We start from the raw sequence: 25855 nt of genomic DNA, 5'->3' as shown, positions 1-25855 counted from the left end.
TGGCAGAAACAGCGTTGAGTCAGCTTTTCTGCAGACTTGGGACCAATGCTTTTGCATTGGTCTCTGCATTTGATGTGATGGGGAAGCCCAGAAGAATAGGATCCAGATTTTCTACAGAGGATTCCAAAAAGTCATAAGGCACATTCCTGTGACAGTCCAAGAACTTAGTTCTTTCTGGCATAAGGCCTGTTTACAATAGTTTTTCTATATCTATAACAGGTTGGTTTTTTTAAAATGTAGAACAGTTCCTGTAAAATACATGATTAAAATGTCAAATACAGGAATCATTCTAACATGTTTTGGGAAAAAAGATCATTTTGAAAGAAAACATTTACATTTTAAGTCAGGTCTCATAACACAGCATCATTGGCTGTTTAATAATTGCATTTGGTTTCTTTCATACAGATTTCAGTCACCTGTGATGAGTCCACATACTATAAACATGTGAGAAATGGCATCTTTAACTGTACTTGTAAAAGGAAAAGCTTTTGACTGAGACAACTGGTAACTAACTGCAGATGTTATTCCTGCTCTGCTTTCTTAATAGCTTGAGCCCTGCAAAACTCCCGTTGGATTCTTCAGAATTTTTCATGAGAAATGTTACTGATTTCTTGATGTGTGTAAAGTATCCACAAAGCACATTTCACTGGGAGCCAAAGAGTTTTAATCTTGGTAAAATCAAACTTTTTTTTTTTTTTTTTAGGATAGCAGTTGTTATTTCATCAGATAAATGTTATGACTCAGTGTACAAGTTAATCTTTCTGTGAAATAGAATTTCTTTTTGATTAAACACCCATCGATTTCATTGGTAAAAATCATACTTTAATTATAAAACTGTCTTTATATGCTTTTTTGCTTAACCACATAAAATATTGCTTGCATCATTTCTGTTTTTGAAGAAGTCCAATACTCTGAAGGAAAAATTAAGTGAAAAATTTGTTAAATTCTTATATTTCCAGGACAGCACATTCTGCAAATCTGGTTATACTTTGCTATATTGGTAGTATTACTGGTTTTGTTACTGCCAGAGAGAGGCTACCTCCAAACCTTTTCTATCTGGAAAAGATGGAGTTAGAGTGTTCAGATTTACATTTTACTGCCACTTGTTTGTTCCCTGTGATTTGGAAGAAAATATGGAACATATGTGAAGTGACAGTAGTAGTAGCGTGATGTGGTGAATTAAAAATAAATGGAGCAAATGTGCTGAGTAACGTACAGTTTTTATTAGAGCCGACGCTATTGTTGGACACAACACACAGCTCTGGAGTCACACAAGTTGTTATTAAATTTAGAAACAAGAAGTTTCGGGGTAAGGTTTGAGGGAAGGGTTTGGGGAAGCCTGTGTGGAAAGCTTTTGCATAAGGCTATCTTTTTCTGTATTTCTATCTTTATCTCAATCTACTGTTTCTTCCCTCACCTCCAGCTATTCATGCCTGTCTGTATTCCGTCTTTGATGCCAGAAATCTCTGCCTGCCCCTGTGTTTCTTAGTATATCCTGGACGCCAAGCATCTTGCAGTTGAATCCCAAATAGAGTAGTTTCTTCACCAACTATTCCTTGCCTTCTCCCTCCCCAAATGTTGCAAATGATTATACAGACATCACCTCTTCAGATCAGAGCTGTCCCTGTTTGTCTCAGCCAACAGGTTTGCAATCCGATTTTCAACAGCACCCCCTTCTCTCAAAAACTTCCAGCTTTCCTTTTTGCTATTTTGACCTCTCTAAAAGCCAGCTCTTTACTTTGCTACCTAAGGACAGATGTCAACTTTTTTCCCCAGAAACTTGAGGGAAGAGCTGTGATTCTCAAGCTTGTGGCTGTAAGCAAGCTGATAACTTCTCTGCATCCAGATCTATCCAGCTCGTCTCCTTCTTCCTCTTCCCTGCCTACGGCTTTTTCTACTCCTTTCCCTTGGGTGTTGCCGTTGCATCTTTGTCAGTGGCTTCCACTGCCAGTCCTGTACCCAAGCACAGTTTCCTTCAGCTTGCAATTCTTACCTGACCTGAGGACAATTTTTCCACCCACTCCTAATGGTTTCCTGTGGTGGTGTACAAAACAAGTAAATTTATACTGCAGATTAAAGTCTGGTATGTGTGATGGCTGCCTGCAAGTTATTACACTGGAATATAAAATCCAGTTTGTGTTAGAAGGTGATAAAGAATCACAGTGGAGATGGTGAAACTATTTCTTAGGGTGGACATGGAGAATTCTTTATAAAAGTTTTTGTCTAAATATAGCAGAAGTATTTTCACAAGGTGCACTTGAACTAGAAATGCTTATGGTTTCACTGTGAACGCATTCGAGATGTTTTGCTGAGTGCATAAGCACATTGGAACTACTAAGAACATAGCCTTGGTACAAAAGGGAAGATTTATCTACTTCCTCAAGTGACAATAATGAAGGACGGGCAGTAAAAAAAAAACAACAAAACAAACAACAAAAATCCCAATCATTTTTAAAATGAGAAACAAAAAATAAACCCTCATCTGACAAAACCTGTGCCACATTTCTGGCTTGCCATATGTGACTGTCACCTAGTTGAATTCTAACTAATCTATTCAGTTTTTTTATATGTCTGGTTTGGGCAATTAAAAATAGTCACATTGACCTGGGTGCATGCAGCATCTCTGTGTGCATGGCTGTCCTTCAGAAATACTTTTAGGTACTAATTTTGTGTACATGATATAAAGTTAGTTTAAGTATTAAAAATAAGCCTTCTCTTGCAGTGTTGCACATTGCCTGGAGATGCAGGTTGCTGTCACATCACACATCCCGTCGCTGAAGCTAGTCTGTATGTTTCCAAACCAGTGCTGGTGTGGTGCAGTGGAGCACGAGCTGCAAAATGCTGGTTCACTGAATTGTCGTTTAATGCGACTCTGTCTCAGTTAATCCCCTAATAGTAAATACTTGTATGAAGAAAAGTGTCACTGCTGCTACTGAAACATGTCAATGTTTGAAATTTGAGCAGAACGATAGGTTTTGTTATAAAATAAATTGACTAGTGCCAGAACTGATTCAATCTGAGAGCAGTGGATTAAAATGCGTGTTGAATCATTGCAAACCACTGTACTGGGTCTGGTTTCCTCTACCCCCACCTTCCTCACAGGAAACCCTCATTGTAAAACCCAGATTCTTCCTCTTTCTTTCAGTAAAAGCTGTAGTAGCTATTTTTAAGTATGCGGATTGAAAAGGCTGAAAAAGTCTTTTTAGCCATAGCTGAACAAGCCATGATGAAGAAGAGTCTAGAAAAGCAAAGTCCATTTTACTGTTCAGTTAATGTTTCTGGCTAGATTACAGATTTTGTTTGGATTTTGCTATTATTGTACAAACTGTATTAAACTGGTAAGATTTCTGTTGCCGAAGGTAAAAGAAACAGGCCATGAAGTGAATTGTTAGCTTACAGCTATCAGATATAAAACAGTTCTGCTGAATCATCATTTTGGTGTACTGCTGTAAAAAATAAGAGTACTCTTGACCTAGTACATAATGCAATTGTATATCTCAACTAAGTTTTATTTTAAAGAAGAAATTTCTAAATGGAAGGCCATGTCTCATTTACTTGTTCATAATAAATTATAATTTAAATTCTTTTTCCTTGATCAAAGTTAGGATTCTTTACCACTCCTAACTGTTGAGGTTTTGGAGCTTTTATTTCACACTCTGCCAGATCAAAAACCTTGGTTTCTTAATGCTTCTTTCTTGTGCTGAAATTTTACCATCTTTCATCTAGTGCAGCTGAGCCTTTCTGCAGCTGAGCCTTGCTGCTGCGCTTTCCTTTTCCTTTGAGCCCCCTTTGGGACTGCTCTTTCTTCCGCCCTTCCTTACCCAATCCAAGAGGCTGCCAGAGGTGCAGAGTATGAGCAAACAAGGATACAGACAATCCAAAATGCTGATGTTTCCTGACCATTTGGTGGGTAGGAAAGCCTCCAGTCTATCATCTTACACACTTTATCGCTGTGTAAAGTGTTTCATTGAATTGGGATGAGCAGAAAAAACACTCAACTTTTGAAGCCGTGGCTCAAGATCACACAATTGCCCTGAAAACACTCCTCTCTCTCTTTTTTTTTTTTTTTTTTTTACACAAGCCTGGGCAGAGTGCTGAACTGTTTTCAGGGCAAAGAGAGGAGAATGTTGTTATTTGAATAGAAGTATAGATAAACTTCTGGTGATAAAATAGCATTAGGTTATATGTTGTCAGTTTTAGTTACTTTCAGGAGAACCAGTGGTTTTATAAAATTATACGATACTGAAGAGTTTGCAACCTGCTTGGATAAAACAATTTTCTTAAATTTGAGAATAATCTCTTGATTAACCACCATTCTAGTCTTTCCAATGTATGGTGCTGGCTGCAGTTTGGGTTGTTATACCACTGTGGTTTAATGTTCACGAATCTGTTCATGAAGGTGAGAATACTGAGTGTTCAAAGGGCCTTGAATACATGTCCCTTCCCAGCCCCACCTCTGGTGTCCATCTTGGTGCCATCAGTGTGTATATTGCTCCACAGTTCTTAAACTGTAGTTTTGACTGCTTGTTGTTGTGCCCACTGTTTTGAAGTACATGATTCAGAATAAAAGGTTTCATGGATGTCAGTCAACCGTGGAAAGGTTGGTGACAAGAACAGCTGAAGCTACTGGTAGATCTAAGTGCAGAAATCCTCAAGAAGTAACGAGATTCCTTGACTTTGGAAGAGGGAGGGGTGCTGACATACTGACTTTGACCTTTGGACAGTGTTATGAAAATCTGCAAATAGCCCTTGCCAACTGAGGAGAGAGGCTAGGATGCAAAATAAGGAATTATAAGGGTAAATATTTATTCACGTGCATGAGGTGTCCTAGCCAAATTGGGGAACCCTGAATGTGTTTTCACAGAGGGTTCTTGTAGCCTTCAAACTTTCAGGTCCAATGTGATTTGACTAGTCACGAACACCCACACTTCTGTTTACAATTGTAGTAAAACTTTGCAGGACATCTGTGTTTCTGTAGCATTCTTGCTGCTTGTCTATTGATCCAAATGGCTTTGGAGTTAGTCTTGGTACAATTACTTAGCTATGATGCCAGCTGATGCTGGGAAGGTTTCAAAGAGGGGCTGGGATGCTGGCATTTACTTGGCTGTACAGGTGTATCTTTTATCCTTAAGAAAAGGAATTTTTTGTCCTTTACAGACAGCTCTAGGCTTCCAAGAAATAAAGTCCTTATTTACAGGACCACCCTGTCCTTTCGTTTCTTTTACTTAAGCATAAACAGCACCAAAGTCTCCAGTAAAATTCCACTACCTCATTGCATTGCAGTGTATAATGTGAACTAATCTATTGACAAAGTTAATACACTTTCATACTGTAAAGACTGATTGATAAAATAGGGAAGGGACCTTTCATAACAACAGTAAATGTGAGCCTTGAGGTAAGAGTGCACCTGCTTATAGAAATTTAGGCAATGTGAGTAGCAGCTGCAAGGCTTGTCAGCTTTGTGAAGGCTTAAAATCTTGTCGAGCAGCTTAAACTTTGAAGCTGTAGATTGTGAGAAACATGTACTTAAAGGATTTGGGTTTCTTAGGCTTATAAAAAAATAACTACTGATATTTCTTATGCCAAGACAGAGTTTCAAAAGTGACTGAATACAAAGTAGGTGCACAGTGCCTGCTTGATCTTGGTGAGATCTGAGAACAGGGTTTTTTAAGGATGCCTCAGAGCTCCCGGTCCAAGCCTGGCACAGGTTTCTCAAGAAGCAGTGATTGAGAGCAGAGGTGTCTTGGCCCGTTGTGCCTGCTCCAGGAGCCTCCCTGGGAGACTGGTGATTGCACCAGCACCTGAGACCTGGGAAGAGGGGCAGGGGTCCTCCTCGTCTACCCCAGGGACAGAAGGACAGGGCTGCGTTCCACAGGTGCTCTGTTGATGCAAGAGAAGGCAGTGGCAACAGCGGCCCCAGGGGTGATGTTGTTGACTTCAAATAACTTCATGTTTAATGCACAGTAATGTCTTTGTGGTTTATAGCTGCTATGAGGAAAAGTACCAAGAACTCAAGACCAGTTACCTAGAATGTAAATTTCAGCACTTGCAGATATAAGGACCAACACGCAGGCTTTAAATAACATAAGGCTAGGCAATATTTAGTCAGACACCTGCAGCCTTCATCCAGGGTATGCTGCATATAAATGTAGACAAGACTGTGCTTCTGTCTGCCAGTCGTATTTTGCCTTAGTCTCTGAATTTACACAAATGGAAACTTAGCATTTTCTTTCCAGAAAATACTTTATTAAAACACTCACTAATTTTAATAATGCATTTATGCTTGGTAAGGCCAAGTACTTAGGTGAAATAGCAATAATCACAGTATATGACGTTTGCAGTCTCAAAGTGTAGTCAGGCCCTTCTGTAGTTACAGGAAGAAGAAATGAGCGAAAATTAAAAGAATATGTCCAATATCTTTTCATTTGTTGCCATGTGGATTCAGCACCTTTATTATATTTTGCAAAACCCTTTTTCTCTCTTCCCATTTCTTATCCCAGTGTCCCCAAAACTTAATCTTGTAATTTCTTGATGCAAGTGCTGTCCTGTCACCCAAATGTTCTTACAGCTTTTGTTAGCGTAGCTTATGTTTCTGCTTACAAATATCATGAGACAGAGCAATGCATTTTAGTTCTTATCTTTAAAAAGAATTGCAGAGAGCCAGAGTGATTTTATTTTTTTGTAGTTATATGAGTTTTGTAGCACAAGGAATTTAGCCCAGTGACTAGAATTGGTCATAGAACCACAGGGTGCTGAGACTGGAGGACACCTCTGGAGACCTTCCAGTCCCAACCCCTGCGCCAGTAGGGTCAGCCACTGCAGGTTGCCCAGGACAGTGGTCAGTGGGGTTTTGAGTATTTTGAATATGTGTGGGACGTAAAATCTGCAAGAAACAACTTTCACTGAAGCATGGAAAATACTTCAGCTTTTTCCAAGATGCTGTTAGTGCTTTGGAAGCTCTTTTAAGTTTAAGGAGAAGATCTGGAGCCTGTGGCTTGCCATTTGACGTTGGTTTGCCTCTGAGGGTTGTAACCAGAAGAGAACCACCAAGCATCCAAACCACTGCTTGGAGGGAAAGTGGTCACACTGGTTGTGGATGTGCAGAATTACAAACTGTATGAAAACTAGACTGTGGGTATACGACTTATCACTGAGCAGGTTGAGATTAAGATGCCAAATACTTGCTTTTATCTTCACTACTTGGTTTAAAGGAGCCACAGGAGTTCTTAGACCTTCTGTAATTATTGTTTATTTCTCTTTTACTCCTCATTTCTGGAAGAGCAGCTCAGTATTTGGCAGGATTGTTGCCATCATGTTAATTCTCTAGCTTCATGGTTGACTATTCTTCTATATGCTTTGTGATGATTTAGAGCTATTCGTTCTGTTGTCTCGTTCCTGTATTAAATCCTCCCCGGAAAACTCTACTTACAGCAAATGTTCAAGCCCCACTGTATCATCCTACTTTCTATAGCTCGAAGGGGCAACCAAAGTTTTCCAGTGCATGAGAAACTTTTAGACAAGTGAAATTCCCCAAACTGTGCTTCAAAATGTGAGTTGTTGGTTTTTTTTTCTTTCTGCCACAGTAAATGGCTTGTTTTACCACTTTCTGTGAAAAAACCCTCATGTGACTACGGTTATTTATTTGGAAGAAGAAATAGTTGGTAATTCAAATATTAAAATAAATCACAATTAGTCTAAAAAACATTTTCTAGAAGTCAGATCAGAAAAAGATTAGGCTACATAACTGGCTAACTTTTTTCATACTGTATTTTCAAGATTGGTACAAATAAAGTAACGTTTCAGAGAAGTAGCTTTTGGTTGACTGTACAAAAAATAATACAGTAATTATTAGGATAGTCTTAACGCATCTTTTTGAAGAGGAAATAAGTCTTTATTGGTTGCAGCAGAGGCTCAGCTGACTTTATTCCCATCAGATTACATTAGTGAACACTCAAGATGTGCAGAAAGCAGAACACTCCAGATGTGCAGAAAGCAGACACTCCCCAGATGTAAAAAAATTATCATTGCTTTTTGGCTGATTTACAGTTGTGTTTTTGTTTGGGGCCATGTTTATTTTAGGTAAAAGGGAGCTTTGTTTTCTAAACAGAACTTTGTGCAAAGCTTTTCTTTTCTCTCGCTTAGCAGAGAAACTAAACTTGAAAAGCAGCATCGATAGGTGGGTCCTTACAGGAGGAACAGGGTTTGAAACCAAGTGTGGGTTGTCTCTTAATTTCATGAGACTCCAGGCAGGGCTAATTGTAAACTGCTGCTTGGCAGTGGGAGTAAACATCCCATCTGCGTTCTCTGACACAGAGGGAACTTGCAAACCTCTGCCCTGGCTAAGAGGAGGAATACAGTTTTAAGTGCGTTCTTCCACTCGCAGTGAGGGATTTTCCTGTTCCAGGTTCTCCAATTAAGATCTTAGAAAGGCAGACAGGTATGGAGAACCAAGTCACCTTTCTTGCAGTTTTTTTGTTATTAATTTTCTCCTGTTGGTTTTGCCTGCTTAGGACGTTTTGGAAAATGACTGCCAGAATGTGAGCTGAGCAGTGTAAGTCTTTTATTGTAGATAACTAATGCTGGTGGGGCAAAACCTGGATTAAAATCAAGTGCTGGTGAGCTTAAAAAGCAATTGTAAGGGATACAATGGCTTTGCTCTGTTATTTGAAGTGTTTCATGAACAAGTATCAAACTGTTTGCCTTCCTGGATTTTCTGTAGCTTCTGTTAGGGTTAGGTGATGATTATTTCTATTCATGTTTCTAGTCTCCCAAGGGGAAGGGCTACGAGACACAGGAGTATAAAAATCCAGTTTTCCTGCTGGAAGGAGCATGTGGACAATGGTCTTAGTAATTTGGTATAGTTTTAAGTAGTCCCACAGGGAGTTGGACGCAATGATCATTATGGGTCCCTTCTAACTCAATGTATTCTATGATTATGTGATTCTAAGTTAGTTGCCCACTGACAGAATGGCAGGTAACATCCAGCAGTGGGACATGGACAAGCTGACCACTGTCATCTGGTCCGTATACCTACTACTGGAAGACCAACTGCAGCATGCAGGCTCTGTGGCACCCTGTGGTGACCAGGGCATTGGGAAGGGAGAAGAGCACCAATATTTTTAGAAAAAAAAAAATTCAAGCAGTCTGTTGCTCAAGTCAGAAAGTTAGGTTTGTGGTGATTCATCACAAGTCTTCTCTCTTGGTGTGTTGCCATACACATGACTAATGGAGGAACTTTCCAAAGCTCATCTCAACTTTTGCAGTGGAATGTAACTATGACTTATCTGATATATTAGCAGTAAGTATCTGAGAGTGGTGGAGGATCTTTGCAAAGAACTCCTATTTGCGTAGTTACTTGACTCTCTTGGATACTCTCTAGCTCATCAGCTATCAAAAGCGTATGTGTTTGAAAAGCCTGATGCTGCATGCTTGGAAAACAGAATGGTAGTTGCAGAGTATTGAGTAATTCCAGTCACTATAGAATTATTTTTTTTTAATTAACTCTCAAATTTGTTTATTGCTCTTTCAAAGCATGTCCTATATGAGAATGGCAGTCAGCAGTCTCCTCCTAAAGGGAAAACAATCCCTTAAAGTAGCAACATCACTGAATGCACACTCTTTTACACTGGTTTCCCCCTTTTGAGGGAAACTGCTGCAGCTGGAACCATTCAGAATTCTCAGACTAAGTTTCATGATGGCAGTGGGAGACTTTTCACATAGCCTCTTTTCTGCTCCAGATAAAACTTCTGCTGCACCAAAGCATAATGTTGACTATATGTGCCTGTTTTTTGGTCTGCCACTCCTAAACAGAAATAGTACTTGAAATATACCTACCAGTGTAACTTTCATTGGTTTAGTAATACATCTTTAACTTTGAGACAGGGTGGTGGTGCATCCTCTGGTTGCTACTCAGGTAGAGTGTTTTCAGGAGCGTGCATCTTCAACAGTCTGCCTGCCTTCTTAGAGTTAGACTTAGCAAATATCTGATCAGATCCTGTCTTAGGCATTCCTCCCTGGAGGACTGTAGCCTGAGACATATATGTACGTGGGAAAACAAACAAACCGGAATTCAAGTTTGAGGAACCACTATGCAAATACCTGTTTAAATTTCTCTTGAGTGTTTTGACCTTTTTTGCCTGTTCATATGGAGGCTTTATAGTGTAGTATAAAGAAAAGGGTAACTTCAGAGTTAACTGAGATTTGGGTCTTCACAACAGCTGATTTTACTGAGGGTTTTAAGATTGCATTGCAAGGTGATATAGGCTTCAGATAAACAACCTGCAAATATTTTGCATTCTGTAAAATAGTTTTTACTGAGCTAAGTATCCAAAAGAGCTTGTCTCCCCCTGGAGTGAAGAACACCAAGTGAAATATTTTCTTGCTTTCTGTCCAAGATCTGTACTTAATGACTTTATCCAGGACGTTGTGGTAGCTCTGGCTGGCTTGATACTCAGTAGGTAAAAAAGTCTTGGAGCTTCTTTGGGGCTGCAGCAGTATTTTTGTATGTCTTTTTCTTCAATAGCTGGTATCTACTTTCATGCCTTTTTCCATGCTTCAGTGAAAGCAGGAATTACGAACTATCAGAAATATCCCAAACAGTTGTTTTAGCTGTCCATTTATCTTACAGGCCTCTGCTGCTGAGATCACACTACTATATACTGTAAAACCAGTTTATATCATGAATATATTGAGTTAATGTGTTTGCAGTTGGCTAGGTAAGCAGCAGTACCTCTAGCAACTGACCTAATACAGGAAGAGAGAATGTTCTTTTCCTGAGGGCTGAAAATGAAACTTAGTCTGCCTGGAGTGGAGAGCCCATAGTGGTGACAGCTGCATTTAGCGGTCTTTTAGGAAACTGAAGATGCTGCTCAAGATCATCTGTGCTAAAAACGTAACCACCTTCATACCATAACCACCTTTCCCTTAGCTTTTGTTAAGGGAAAAGGGAAGTCTTACAAACCCATGAAAATTCTTTTTAATTCCAAGGTATTAAATCCATTACCTGATTTATAATTTTCACACTGGGCTTTGTGCTCCAAGGCTGCCCTTCACACTCGAGTCTTGTAAATTCTTGTGAATTGGAACTCTGCCCCTGCTCATTTTGTGGTTCAGTGGAAAGAATATGATGTGGATGGCACTAAAAGCATGTAGTAGCAGTGGCAAGAATAAAGGATTAAGTGCATTATATTGACTGTAGGAGTATATGTTCTGGGCCTCCAGATCCTTTCTAAAGAGACAATTTTTAGTGCTGTTTCTTTTTTTTTCCTGAAGGGATGTGTGGGTAGTGGTCTGTAGAAATAGAGAAGAATACCTGTCTTCAGCCCTGACTCAAAATGTTCTTCTAGTCTGATGCAAGAAGCAGAAAAGATTACTCAAGATAGATCAGAAACATGCTTATGACTGTAATAAGTGTTGGTTTTGAGGAAGAAAAAACAATGTTGTTACTGTTGCTTTCATCTTCTACAGGCGATTTTGATGACTTCAAATTAGAAGATGCATTTGGTAAACCTGTGAAGTCAAGTGTGGTTGTACATACTAATTTGAGAGCCTGAATATTTTGATTTAGAGGCACACAGAATTGTGGTATTTCTGTAAAAAAAGCAGCTCCCTAATAGCAAAGGTATTTCTGCATTTTGGAGTCTTCTGCTAGTGCTTTCACAAATTTACTTTGTGATTTCACAAGCTTAAAGGCCCTCTGAGAATACCTTCTGTTGGCTTTCAATCTGTATGTTTTGAGTTTGCTCTGACATGGCCTTTGACGTGTACCATGATCACCAAAAGCAGCACCTAGTTTTGGAGGTAATGCGTGGTAACAGTGTAGTGCTTCTCTGTGGGCCACTGTTGAATGAGCATGTGATTATATTCTTGTTGAAAACATTGTGAGGTGCATTTTGTGTTAAAATAATCTGAAGTAGTTCAGTTTTTAAATTACATTTAAAACTTCCCTTCTTTCTTTGTAGATGATTTCGATTTGGAACACGCTCTTCAGCCTGGTAAGTATCATGTTTTCCTGGATACTGCTCAGTATTTGGTGCAGTGTCTATCTGTCCTTTATAACCTAAATGTAATAAGGGCACTGAGTTGATTAAGGTAACATACTGTAGATAAAAATAATTGCAGTGTAGTTATGTTTATTTATGTTCATTTTTAAGGGTCTGGATCACCAAAACTGTATGTGTACTACTTAGCCAAGTCCTGCTTGTTTCATTGCTGTCTCTTCACTAGATGGCACTAATTCCATAAACTATTACTTATGGAAGTAGTTCTTAAATCTGAAGTAATCTCTTCCTTTCCAGGGAGTAATTTTAGTAGCACAAGGAAACATGAACCTATAGTATGAGGGAAGGTACTTTTTCTAATGTGCTTCAACTCTGCAGTGTGGGCAGCAGTAGAGATGGCAGTGTTGTTGTCACTTAGCCAGTAAAAGGTGCATCCAGTTAGGCAGATAATGCACAGTAGCTTTTCAAGTACCATCAGTAGACCTGTTGCAATATAGACAACTTTCCTAACATAGGGCATATATTTGTAAGACAGTAGCACTGTTTGGTGCTCTGTTTGATTTAGCCCTTTGAAGTTTTGTCCCTTAAAGCAGTCCGTTTCCAACCATTGTAATTTTTGGAAACAGTTGGCTGAATGAAGCAGATGGTTCAAGTAAGTGAAGAGAAAGGATCCTGTATAGGATGGCAAGCCTAAGTTGGGGTCTTAGAACTGTTCTCTACGTGTGCCTGCCTCTTAGAATATGCAGAGAGCCTAAGGAGACCTCATCTGACTTTTGCCTAGAGCTGGGAGGAGGCAAGACCACGCAATGTCAAGGAGAAGTAGCATGCAGAAGAAATGGGCTGCTAGATTGGTTAAGCTGTTGGTGAAAACACAGTTTTAGAAACCCACTCTTGGTGTGTTTTTTGATGTAGGCAGCAGTCTGTAACCAAACCATACAGAGATAACTACTAAGATCTTTTATTCTCCAATTTTGTGGCAAGCTAAATGAAATGTCATTGTGGGGACTATATTTCTACTGCTATTATGTGTATCTTTTTAAAAATTATTCAATTTTTATTTTTTATTAAATGGGGTACTAAGCTCTATTATTGGTTAAAATCTGGTAGTTCTAAAAAAGGAAACAGCCAACTAATCTGTACCTAGTAGGAAAATTGAAAGAAGTTCACCATTTGAAATCAGATGTGCAAACTGAAATGCTGCGTAACGCATAGTGAGTTCTTCTGTATATGTTCAGTTATAGCGAGGGTCTGATACACAGGCTAATGTGGCAGAAAAAATGTTAATTGCATTGAAGTACGGTGTTTGACATAAAATAACCAAACAAATACAGCATTAGCTAATGAAAGGAAAGGAAAATGACATGGGGAAGATTTGATACTATTTTTTTAGGTCAGATAGTCTCTCAAGGTTACTATATGTTCTGCATTTTGTCTCTTCACACTAATAACTTTGTTCACTTTAACTCCATTTGACTACAGATGATCCCAAGCCAACTCAGCCTGCAAATCCTAAAGACACTGGTAAGACTGACCTAACAGGAATTTCTGAACAGTAGAAAAGTATTTGTTAATCTTCTGTTAATCTAAATTTTGTTAATATGTTAATCCTTTTCAAAGTTACTGCATTGTAGTCTGCTTTTGATATCTTAATAGTTTTGGGGTTTTTTTCCTAAATATCTCTGTTGTGCACAGATAACTCCGAGCGAGGTCCACCTATACTTCCTAAAGACTCTGGTAAGCACAAACTTCTGAATTGTAACATGGTTTTACTACCTCAGTTTAACTTCTAATAATAACTCCTTGTTAATTGGCTGCTGTCTATGTCAGATGTTGCACTGAATAAACACTGACGATTGAGGAAAACTTGTCTTGCAAATAAGCTTTGCAGCAGTCTTGAAATTCCATAACAAGCCTGTTGAGCCACTTTCCTTTCACTTAAAAGTGGAATGGTATGGGGAGGCGGAAGGATGGGACAGTGTGTGTGCTTGGGGCAATGCTGTTCTTGGCTGCCTGTGGTGGAGCACCTGTGTATTGGATTGAGTCCTTTCATCTTTACTAATCGAATCCCTACTAGTCATGCTAAAAAATAAGTAGGAACTACCTGTGATCTGTATTCTTAAAGCATCCAAATTAAAGGTGAAGCTCAAAGTTAAAGGGTTATTTTATTTCAGGTTTTTTTTTTAAAGGCTCAGTTAAGAAATACAGTTCTTTTGTGTTTGAAAGGTAGGCTTAAAATACAAGTCCTTCCCTTCCTATTGTGCTCAAGAGGTCTTCTGTCTTTACCTAACTCAGAGCAAAACATATTCAGATAGATGTATCTGTGATGATGCCATTATCCATGAATATGGTGGTAAAGAGTCCTTTTCTGGAATGCAGTCCCTGGTTCTTGTCCCCTCTCCTGCTTGATTTGCAGCAGAAAGTTGAATTCAAGTCTTGCGTTCCTCAGTACTGTGCTTTTTACCACCCAGCTAAAACAGCCTCTGATGCAATTCTTTTAGCTTTGCTGCTTGAAACATGTTTGCTCTGCATACACTGAAGATTCATTTGGCAATAGATGGAAGGAGAACTCAGGCCCTGTGAGGTAGGGTCTAGTGGAAATGGAGAGGGACTGGTTCAGTGTCCTGCAGAAAATCAGAGGAGGGAATTACATTTGGATCTTCCCATTGTCGTGCAAATAATGCAGCCACTGGATTTTGGCATGTTAAAATATTTATTCTCATCCCCCCCTCTAACTACTGTATTGTGCATATTCAAAAGACTGGTTGTGGCTTAGAAACCCAGCTCTGAAGAAACACTGACAGCTGCAGCCCTGAAAAGAAATGGTCCTTTCCTGTCCATGTCCTTCCTCTGCTTTAATAGGATAGCGAGACTTGGGCTTTTCCAGTTAAGTAGCTTATAGGGCTTCTTGCTTGCTTAGCCTGAATTGTGCAGTATTACCTGCTCTTGGACATTGATTTCTCTCAGTTATTCAGGAAATACGGAGGCAGCAGTGCTGCTATCAAACCGTATAGTACTGAGCTGAAGGGACATGAGACTGGGAGGGCTTTTGAAATGTGAACATAGTGGTGACTAAGACACTGAGTCTCAAACCACCATAAATTCAGCTGAACGATCTAGAGAAAACTTCCATGTGCCTTGAGGTGTCTTTTAACTGAACTTCAAACATGTAAGATAATATTATTTTTATTCTCTATAGACTTTAAAGATTCAGATCTATATGATGGCAGTTTACCAAAAGGAGGAGGCGGTGATAGTGGCGGCAATGGTAAGATTGTAGGTTGTGCTTCATATTGATCCCATTTCTACTTGAGCTTTTGATAAAAGCTTGCTTGCAAACTGGTTAACCTGGTCCAATTTGTAATACCTTTGGTTCTGATTTCTGAAACTTAAGAGTATACCTTTCAGTTCAAAAGCAATGTGTTCTGCCTTTGCCAAAACCCCTCAGATAATTAAATGGTAAAACTGGTCTAGAGGTAAAACCTTCAATGATTTTTACTGTTATGCTCAGAAAGAAAGGGTTTAAAACTGAGAAGTGAATGTGGTACTTATTTCAAAATTCACTGTGAATATAGTTCTTAAAGGCATCCAGGTATCACTTTCAGATCTTCTGTGACATACTCTCAGTTTCTTTTGATTCTTGTGGTTAGGAAGCCCAGGGGTGGGCCAGAAGAAGGTCTGCCTTGTGTTCTCAAGGATTTTATCTGTCCCACAGGATGAATTGGTCCTTAGCCTTCCAAGTGATGTAAGGTATATCTACTCTGAGCAGTATAAAACCATTTCATAGCTTACCAAACTCTTCCTTGGGTAATCTGCCATATCTGGTTGTTACGGTACAGCTCAGTACACAGATGGTCACTGGGACCAAGCTGCAGTAATAGTCATCATTAGGATGAGGTTAGTCATCCCTATGTGCATTACTGCAACTTTAATATCTCCAGATTGGAGTTAGCTTAAGTATCTTGATGTGGTGTTGAGATGTGCCGCTGGTTACTGACTTCTTCAGAGAGTTGTCTTAGAGATTACTGATGCTAATTTTTTTGGAAGCTTTCACCTTCCAAGGTTCCTTTGGGGCAGAAACTTGAAAATTGGCAGGGGCAAGAAGCATCTGTTGAGACTTGTATGGTGTTTCCATCTGCGCAGATTCCTGCTTCAGTGGTATGAGTTGCACAATGACAAATAAGGATAGTATTTACAGAATTTCTGTCTTCTTTGCTAAGAGACTTGTAAAGGTATTTAGTAAATGAGTCTGGGATTTTAGGGGAAGATAGTTGGTTCCATGGAAATACAGTTGAATGCTACCCTGAAATTATATGCTGTTCCTCTCCCCTGAGTATTCTGTGGTGGTGGGCGGCAAGTTGATTAAACCACATTTCATAGGTGTGCTGCACTCATTTAGTAGAAGTGCTGAGTAACCAAGGCTGAAGTTGGCACCACCATGAGCTGTGCTTTGAAAATAGAAAGCCAGAGTTTAGCACTGTATGGATATAATAGATGGCTTGTAATTTTTACATAATTAGTTGACAAAAAAATTGTCAGCGATGCTGTGACTGTTCTTTGTGCATGTAAAATCTAAACCTTTTTTTTTTTCATTTTTACAGAACGAAAGGGCCCAAGTCCAAATAATGGTGAAGAAGCTGAGGGTAAATGCAGAAATTTATGTGTATGCATGTCTGAAGCTTTTTTTCTGGGTTTTTCTGTATTGCTAATATTCTGCTAGAATGGTCACTGCTGATAGTGTGTTTGATCTTCAAAACTGTTGTGGCATCTAGGATTCTTACTTTCAAGCTCTTCTTTCATAATTCTTTAAAATCTCTATTGCAAATGATTCAGAAGTGTTAAGGTCTCAGAGATGCTGGTACAGTGATTGCATGCATGCAACTTAGAGTTGGCTATGAACAGGTAGCTTTTTCAGTTAATGGAACTTAAAAACAGGCAGTTGCTTAACAATAGGCATTGCTAAGTAATCAATGGTTATAAAATTAAGATTCACTTTTCATTATTCACAAAGTGTGATTACTATGGTTTAATGTAATAATTTCAGTTTGTTGTTTTGGAAGTGTTCACGGGGTTTACTTCGAGACATTGCTTTCGATTCTGAAAAATATATACAATATATATGTTTTGGTTTGGTTTCTTTCAGCTTCTCAGGGAGCAATAGCTGGAATTGTAAGTGCTGTGGTTGCTACTGTAATTGGAGCAGTATCTAGTTTCATTGCTTACCAGAAGAAGAAACTCTGTTTCAAACAAAGCGGTAAGAATGCTAAATTAGTTTTGGTTTCTACTGTCTAAAGAGATATACGGTCTTGTATTTAGATGGAAGCTAGAAACTGATCTTATATGTAAGGTAGTTTTAATAGCATGGTGAATTTGTGTTCACAGGGAGTAAACTCTCTCACTAGTCATCTAAGGCAGGGAGTCTGAAGAATGCCTTGCCCAAAATTGAGACCCCCAGAAGCAAACAGACTTCAGGCTCTGCATTTCTTAAAATGAAACTACTTCCTGCTAAATAGTAAGCAGCAGAGACTGCAAGAAAACATTTCTTTAAGAAAAATTGAGTGGAGGCTAGGGATTAGAGACTCTTTTAATGCTGAAAAATACTTTGTCATTTCTCATTCTGTAAATCTTGCCTTTGTGTTTTCACAAGATACTTGCCTACGTATCAGTTTTCTGACAACTACCTGGATGTTCATCCCCAAACGATTCTTTCTTCTGCAGTCGTCTGTTACTTGCTATCTGCTTCCTTTCCACCTAAATAAGATATGACTTGGATCGGGGAACTTTGGGAGTACTGTCGGTGATAGGTGGGGCAGAAGCTTTGTTTTTGTCCATTTTAATCTATCTGACTGGTTGGTGAAGGACGGCGATAGAGCGGTCGTCACTGCAGTTTTGTAATTTGGGAAGTTTGGAAACATCTACCATGCATGTTAAAATTAATTAAAATGCAGGCAACACAAAGGCAACTCAGCTGCTATCAGTAGCTCAGTTTCTTGGGTGCTGTTTCTTCTCTCAAATTATTTCTATTAATTGTTTGTCTTAATCAACAACTTGAAAGATAAGACAATTTGAATGCTAAACATCTGTTTGTTTCCCAACAGATGAAGAGAATGTGAATATGGAAAGCCATCGGGGAGCACAATCTGAGCCACCTGGTAAGTGAAGAATCTAAATGGAAGATTAACTTTTTGATGGAGATCCTATTGAACACACTTTATTGATATCTAATATAGTTGAGAAAATTACTTAAGCTGGTTTGGTTTTGTTTGTGGCTACCATGACAACTAACTTAGAACTGAATCAAGATTTCACTTCTGGTAATATGGCCACTCTTCTCTAGTTTGTTATTCTTTGAACAGATTGGTTTATTGTCTTGAGGAGTCCTTAAAATACAGGAGCTTAGAGAAAGTAAAGAATTTAATTTTCTCTGCAAAAGTGTTATTAAATACAATTATGAATACACAAGCCTGCTCCTTTAGTGTGATCCGTAACTGCAGTTAACTGACAGGTGCTTTATTCATGTGTGTTGTGTCTATTGGAATTGGACACCTTTTTTGATTGTAAATCCATATAGAACTCTTCCAGAATGTATATTAAAAATGTTAATAGTGTTTGGGCAGAGGTGAAACTACACTGGAGGCAAGGAGGACTGGATTTGATCGCATGTTGTTGTAAATAGAACATTCTTCTGTGGTCTTACTCAAAACCCCACAGAACTAGTTCTGGTTTTTTAGAACAGAAAAAAAAAATAAAAATTACACCTTATTTCTCTCAGGTCTTTCATCAGTTTGCTAAAAAATTCCATCTGGTTCGTAATCCTCTTTATAAATGTTTTTTCTTTAATCTATTAAATATTTAAAACTCTCGAGGAGAAGACATTTTCTTGTGACTGGTTGTACAAGTCAGGACTGCAGATAGACAGGTATCCTCAATTCAGCTAAGCGTTAGTGAAGGAAGCAGTGCTATTGAAAAACCTCTACCATATGCAGTTAACATATGAGTCAGAGCTCAGAGATGCCAAAAATTTGGCCAAGATTCACTAGAACTCAGATGTGAAATGCATCAGGTGATGCATACTTTATTTTAACTGATAAAGTCAAAGGTGGGATGTTACCATGACTGATTACTCCTGCCTATGTATTGATGTCATGTTAAATCCCAAGTTTCATACCTCTGTTAAATTTTGCAGGCAAGCATGAGCATATTTTGAACCAAGAAACTGGGCAACCATGGTCAGCATGGTGCTACTCCTGACCTGAGTTCTGGGAATCAGCAGTCATTAGCTCTGCTTTTGGTAATAGGGTGTTGATGTACCTATGTGGCTTCTAGTTAGAAGCAGTCTTGCATTAAGCCAGGTCAGATGGCATGGCAGAAGAGGTCTGCATTTTTAGCATTTTATGTGGGCTTGTCTTTGACTTCCTGAAAATGTGGGTAACTCAGCCTAGCACTTCTGTTCAGTAATCCACTTTTTCTATCAGTTACACAGACTGTACTCCATCTCATTTTTTGCATTTGCAAAACTCTGCATGTTAGGTTATGCTGCAAGTGTAGATGGCTGCACGGATCTAGTAGGATGTGATTATGTGAGTGAGCAATCTGGGATGTAATATGCCTTCGTATGCAGGGTACTGGCTTCACAGCATCAAGCCTCTGCTTACCTGAATTTATCCCCCGGCTTCAAATGACTACTCAAAAAATCTGTTGTCCACATATACTGTTACATAGTAATACATAACTTAGAATGACGTAGTGTGCTAATCTTGAGTTGTTTCTCACTTTTTAGTTCAGCGCACACTTCTGGAGAACTGAATTAAAGAAAACATGATGAAGAAACAGATCATTGAAACTGGATAGAGAGCCTGCATTCTGCCTGGGGAAAAAAAAAAGAAACAAAAAAAAGCATAATGTAAACAGCAGAGTATGAAGTTGCATGAGAAAACAGTTCTTGTTTGAAACACCTCTGGGAGTTTGCCTTAGACCTGAGCACTTCTGTATGGTTAGCCCTGTGAAGCATTGTTGCACACCAGTATATGGCCTTAATGACAGGAGTGTTAGGAGTATGTTGTGCCTTTACATTCTTTACTCCTGTGACAAATGGGTGTGTCTAAAGTGCATTCAGTATGTTTAACTTTTCCATACCTCTCCAAAAAAAAGGCAAGTAATGTTTTGTTATGCCATTGCTTTCAGGCAGTGCAATAGTTTTTTTAATATCCTGTATGCAGTGAGTGTACCAACCAGACAACCTGGCATATGTTGTGGGCACCTGAAAGCAAATGGCTCACTGCGTAGGGATAATGAGTCTAGGTGTGGGTGCTGCTGGTTCAATCCGTGTAACTGCCTGGGTCACCCACCAGGGAAGGGATACTTGAGCATCCAAGAGACAAAAATTCAGTTTTGTTTTTGCCTTTTTTTTTGGGGGGGGGAGGGAGGGGGTAAGAGGGGGGGTTTTGTTGTTGTTGTTGCATCTGTCTGGTACAGATTCAGAACACTCAAACTAGTGCACAGAGACCCTTCATCCTTTCTGGCTCTTCCTGCTTAGCAAGTCCTGAGCTGATCAGATGTGGAAAAGCCTGATCTGCAAATCAGAACCATAATTGGATTTTGTACATCTGGTGAGATTGGTGTTTGGCAGTTGTCTAAACAGATGTGTATGAAGTATTAGGGGGTGGGGATTGACATCTTCAGGCTTCCGTAACCAAAAAATCTAACAGAAAATAATGTTGAATTCAGAAGGCTTATCACGCACCCTTAAAAAACAGAAACAGCGCTACAGTTTGAAAGTCCTGGAACACAAGACTGACCAGAACAACCCAGCCTCACCTCACAAGCACCCATTGAACAGTATAAATAGCATATATGTGAAGAATGCTTTTGGGCTTGTGAAGGATTGCCATCAAGACCTATGACCGCATTCTCACCTGAAAGCACTAGTGGCCTTTGCTCTTGAAAGCAACAGGAAGGTTTCAGAGATCTGTGGAAACATGGAAAACTGCAACTCATAACAGTTCCAGACTGAGTCTGGAATAGTAACTAGTTCTGTCTGGAAGGTGTAGTCTGACCAGTTCTGTTGGCTTTCATTCTAATTGTTTCCAATTTTCATGCAGTTTTACAATATGTGTCTTACTAACGTGCTTCAGCCACCTGGCCAAAGGGTTCTACAGAAAGATGACATTTTACAGAACATCTTAGAAGTCATGAATTTGGATATTAAACATGTAAATATGTCTGTGCATTCAAATATGAATGTATGCCAAGAATAATTCATTTAAGAATTTCTTGTACATGTTTCTTAGCTTGCAACAAAGGTTTACACAGATTTTAGTATTCTGTTACGGAATTAATTTGCAAACCTCTTTTTGCCCCACTTCTGCTTTTAGTATAAGAGAACTAAAACCTTGAAGTGTGTGTTTGAGGGTGGAAAAATGATTTTTATATAAACATTTGATCTATGTAAATACAAAGAAACGAAATGTACTGCTTACCTACATGAGTAAACAGGTATCTCATATCAATGCCAAGTATAGAGAAAACAGAAATAAGCCAGTGTTCATTAAAAATGGTGGGGAAAGCTCAAACTAGCTTTTAGCTAACCAGACTCTTGAATCCTTCTTCAGCTTTTGCAAGACTAAAATTACTTACTAAAACTGCCTACCAGCATTGTGATTTTTCTAAAAATAAATATATAAAAAAGAAAATGTTTTTGTATTTTCCTTCTTAGCAACTCTAGAAATACAAAGTACAGAGATTATTCCCCCTCCTTCCGCACTGACTTCTGCACAGTCTGCAGAGCTGTTTCTCTCATGTATTCTCACTTCTTTCTCTGGGTGCAGTTGCTGTTGTGCAGCAGCTTTTCCGCCTTCTTAAATACATTATCCAGCATCACTGATGGGCTCAGCCTTGGCCAGCAGCAGGTCCCTGTTGGAGCTGGCTGGTGTTGGCTCTGTTGGACACAGGGGAAGCTTCTGGCAGCTTCTCACGTAAACCACCCCCCTAGCCCCTCCGTTACACCTGGTCATGCAAACCCAATACAAAAGAAAAGGTTGAAGAGAAGGCTTGGAATTTCAGGCTGTCCAGCTGAAAATTTTTGGGTTTCTGTTTCTTATCTGTGGATAAAATGTTCACGTATTTTTCGGTTATCAGGGTATTCATTGGTACATTGCTGTTTGCCTCAGTACCCATTGAGACTTTGATCTGTTCCTTCCTAACTCAACTGCCCTTGCATAGCTTAACTAAATTTCCTAATTCATCATTTCTCACATTCATTTGGTCAAGAAAAAATATCAGTTAACAATTATTCATTACTCTATTGAAGTATTTTTATGATAATCCCCCACAGATCAGCTGCTGTCCATCATGGCCTTAACAGGCTGTCAGTGACGCTCAGGTCCCAATTTGGGAATTAATGTTCCAGTTTCCATACAGGTTTTGATCAGACCATGCAGTGGCATGAAAAAATACTGTCCTTTCTAGGCCCTTTCTAGGCTTTTTCTAGGCAAGTGCAAGTTAGCTCCTGATGAGGTACCTTCACCATTAATCTGAGTTCAAAAGGATGGCAACAAAAAGCTGTGTCCTGTCCCTGTAGCACACCCTCTTCAGTTCTGTTTTTTCTCCAGTCTTCCTCCTTTGAGGAGGAGGAATTGCCTTCAGTAACAGAAGGAAAAGCAAAGCAGGATCTTCTGGTAGAACACCATGTCACTTTAGCTTCTGCTGTGGTGGCAGTTTAGTTCATCCTAAGCACCAGTGAAAAAGACTGCTTGAAAAATGTTTTGATGGTTTTCAAATGTGATGTCCATGTCAAATACTTATCCAAACTCACCCAAATTAATTCACTGGGCTGTGGAAATGAAAGCAGGCAGTTCTTAAGCATAACATTTAGCAGCTTTTTACTGTAGCTCCTATTTATGCTTGTTCTCGTATCTCCGCCAAATTCTGAATGCTAAAGAAAACTTTCTAGTGCACTCGGCATTCAGTGTATCTTGGGCTGAATTGCACTCCCAGTTGTGCATTTTGGTGTTTTTCTTGCTAATTATTTTAGGCCACCATCTAAACTGCACTATTCTCTGAGTGTTTTCCACTTGACAAGGTTATGAAACAAACAACCTTTCCATAAACTGAAAAGATGGATTGCTTTTTGCTCTTTTCATTTACAGGTATAAAAGAGGCATTTGAAAGAAAGGGAAGAGATGATTAGGAGTAGGAAAAGGACTTGAATGGAACAAAAATACAGGTTTTTCAAACCCTTGCATGTGGAGTACTCTCAGAACCACAAGAATAAAAGACTAAAAATCATGTTCATCCATCTGCTTGTGAAAAACCATTGAAGCTTTAGCTAGCATGTAGTAATTGTATTCTTCTATTGCCAAGAACTTCTATCACTGATTCACTTGTGTATTTTGTTTAAATTAATGTCTAATATTACCAGATGTTTCAATATTTTAATTAAAATATGTCCATTTTTATGACAGATGATGAATACTGTAGTATATTAGCGGCTTTCCCCAGTAGTTCTAGTGTATAATTTGGTTCTTTCATCTCCGATAGACTCATACAGCAGGTCTCCCATGACAAAGAGAGCAATGCCTAACCTGTACTCACAGGCAGGATGGGGCTGCAACTGTGCTGAGTTGTGACTGTCCTCTTCTTCTCTTTTAGCTTGTCTCATCTAAAAGAGGCCCGATGGGTGTAGAGGACAGACAGACACACACTCCACCCATTTGCTGTTTCTTAACTACAGATTTTTTTTCTTGAAAGAATAAGTAAAAAGAATTCAGCAAGTTATCCACCTTGTTAGATTAATATTAGGCAGAACGTTGTTTTCCCTTTAAATAGAAAAAGATGGGTCAATAATTCCTTAAAGTGATAAAACTGCAATTTATGCTCAGGTGTAAGGCCTTATATTTGTTTTCAATATATAATATTGTTTACTTGCTATCTCGGGCAAGCCGTTGCATGTCTTTGACAGAAGGAGCTGAGATTAAGAAGGTCCTGCAATGCCCTGCAGTGCTGGGTCCACTTCTTCCTGTGCCACCTTCACATTGTTTTTTTTTAGCTAGATAGAGAAGCATCTGGCTTCAGAAGAACTAGACAAGGGGTGCATCATCTTCAAACTTAATTTAAGAGTGTGCCGTATCCCAGTGAACTAGTATCAGCAGGCAGGCAAGATAACGCATCATTTCACTTACAAGAACAACTGTTTTGAAGTAAAGCTACTGAACATTTCTAAGCTGCTTGGACTTGCCTGGGACTAGTACATAGCCTTGATAACTTTCCTGTTCCCTTCAGGCAAATTCATCACTGATACGAAGATTAGCACACGTATGCCTGCTTTTGTTGTTCTGGGAAAAAACAAACAGTGGACTTATGGGATTGCTTGTGTCATTTTATAGTTCTTGTTTTAACTGGCTGACAAAGTCACCTCTTAAACCTAAATGTCCTTAACTCTTCTGAGATTGAGGAATTGGCCCTGACAAGGAGAATGATACATAAATTGAGCTTTAGAGCTTCTACTGCTAGCGTAAAAATAGTTAAGCTGTGTGATGCAGTAAGCCGGGCCTTTATAAACTGTGCTACTGGTTCAAATTTGGAGCGAGGGGGACTGACTTTCTTGGACATCAAGCTTCTTGAAGACCCAGTATTATCAGGTTCTATTGGTCCAGTTTATGTTGTCGCGTCAGTTTTTTTGTAGTTAGCATCAAAGCATGAATTCAGTGTACACACTGTATGGTATGTTCTAGGTAACTGAGCTGAAGTGCAACTGGGGCCAGCCTGTGCCTCGCGTCAGACTGAGTCATCCAGCAGCACTGCAAGTGTACAGATCAGCTGTTCATGGTAGCAGAGTCCTCTGTGTATTTGCAGCCCTGGTCAAAGCAGCGCTGACTGGCACGCCTGCAGCTTAACCCCCAGCAAAAGGGAGGACAGACACCAGTCTCCCTGATGGTGCTGGGCGCCAGCGTGATGGTGGCAATCCAATTCAAGAGACAAGTGTGCTAGCATGGGTATTTGTTAGAGACAAGCTATGACAAAACTGAATTTAAATCACATCAGTGATTTATAAACTATGTTCAAGAATGGATGGATGATACTTGTTCATTTTCCAAAGCTTTTGTTCTGATGCTCAGCTCTGTCTCTCCATGTAGGATATTTATGTTTAAAAATATATCTATATAAATGGAAAAATCACGACAGACAATGTTACCTTGTGAAGACAAGCATCTGCTGAGGAGCTGAGCATGCTTCAGTAGTCCAACATCACATTTAAAGTTTATAAAATACAATTTTTTTGTCATCCTTCTGTAGACAATTTCCAAGTCTCTGCAAAGCAGATTCTTGGCCTTCATTTCTCTAACATGGAGGCTCAAGTGAGCAGTTAGGACTCTGACAAGATTGCCTTTATGAGCAGTTATTGCTCAGCCAAAACCTGAGCAGGGAAGCAGCACTTTGAGGACAGAGTCCATCTGAGAGATTTTTCTTCCAAGTACACTTCAGAGAAGACTGTTCTCCTCTCACACGCTTCTTGAGCTCCTGGAGCACCACACCCTGCTTTGAAGGCAAGGATGTCAAACAGGTTGGCTTTCCCTCCGGCAAGGAGGTGGATTCAGAGCACCATGGCTCCCTCCTCATTGGGTGCTGCCGCTGATTCCCCAGCTCTCCACGCTCCCTGCCTGGGCGATAAATAGATTTCTTAGAGGGTGAGTGGCACCTACGGTGCTGCTCACAGCTTGGCCGTAGTGGGGTTGTTTGCTTTTGTTACTTGTCTTGTACTAGAAGAGGGTTTAGGGACTTCTCTCTCTTCTGTGGTGTTTGGGTGTGATGGTGAGAGAACTCTTTGGACAGAGTTGCTGATTCCAAGTGTCTCCCTCAAA

The 25855-nt window shown here is 39.4% G+C and overlaps 1 protein-coding gene across 3 annotated transcripts in view; it reads left to right on the top strand.

Annotated features, from left to right (window-relative positions):
• Window positions 1-19892, top strand: part of CD99 (CD99 molecule (Xg blood group)) — a 28651-nt gene extending 8759 nt beyond the window's left edge. The window contains exons 2-9 of one of the 3 annotated variants that reach the window (XM_030477732.1): window positions 11961-11993; window positions 13479-13520; window positions 13692-13733; window positions 15196-15264; window positions 16598-16639; window positions 17140-17250; window positions 18095-18148; window positions 19777-19892. In XM_030477732.1, coding sequence (XP_030333592.1) covers window positions 11961-11993; window positions 13479-13520; window positions 13692-13733; window positions 15196-15264; window positions 16598-16639; window positions 17140-17250; window positions 18095-18148; window positions 19777-19802 — 419 coding nt within the window. In that variant the 3' untranslated portion in view covers window positions 19803-19892. Of the gene's footprint in view, window positions 1-11960; window positions 11994-13478; window positions 13521-13691; window positions 13734-15195; window positions 15265-16597; window positions 16640-17139; window positions 17251-18091; window positions 18149-19776 lie in introns of all 3 variants that reach the window. The other 2 variants (XM_030477731.1, XM_030477735.1) reach the window with 2 other exon arrangements.
• The last annotated feature ends 5963 nt before the right edge of the window (window positions 19893-25855 follow it).

Source organism: Strigops habroptila, chromosome 2, assembly GCF_004027225.2.
Source record: "Strigops habroptila isolate Jane chromosome 2, bStrHab1.2.pri, whole genome shotgun sequence".
Taxonomy (NCBI): domain Eukaryota; kingdom Metazoa; phylum Chordata; class Aves; order Psittaciformes; family Psittacidae; genus Strigops; species Strigops habroptila.
This window is presented reverse-complemented; position numbering and strand designations above follow the sequence as displayed.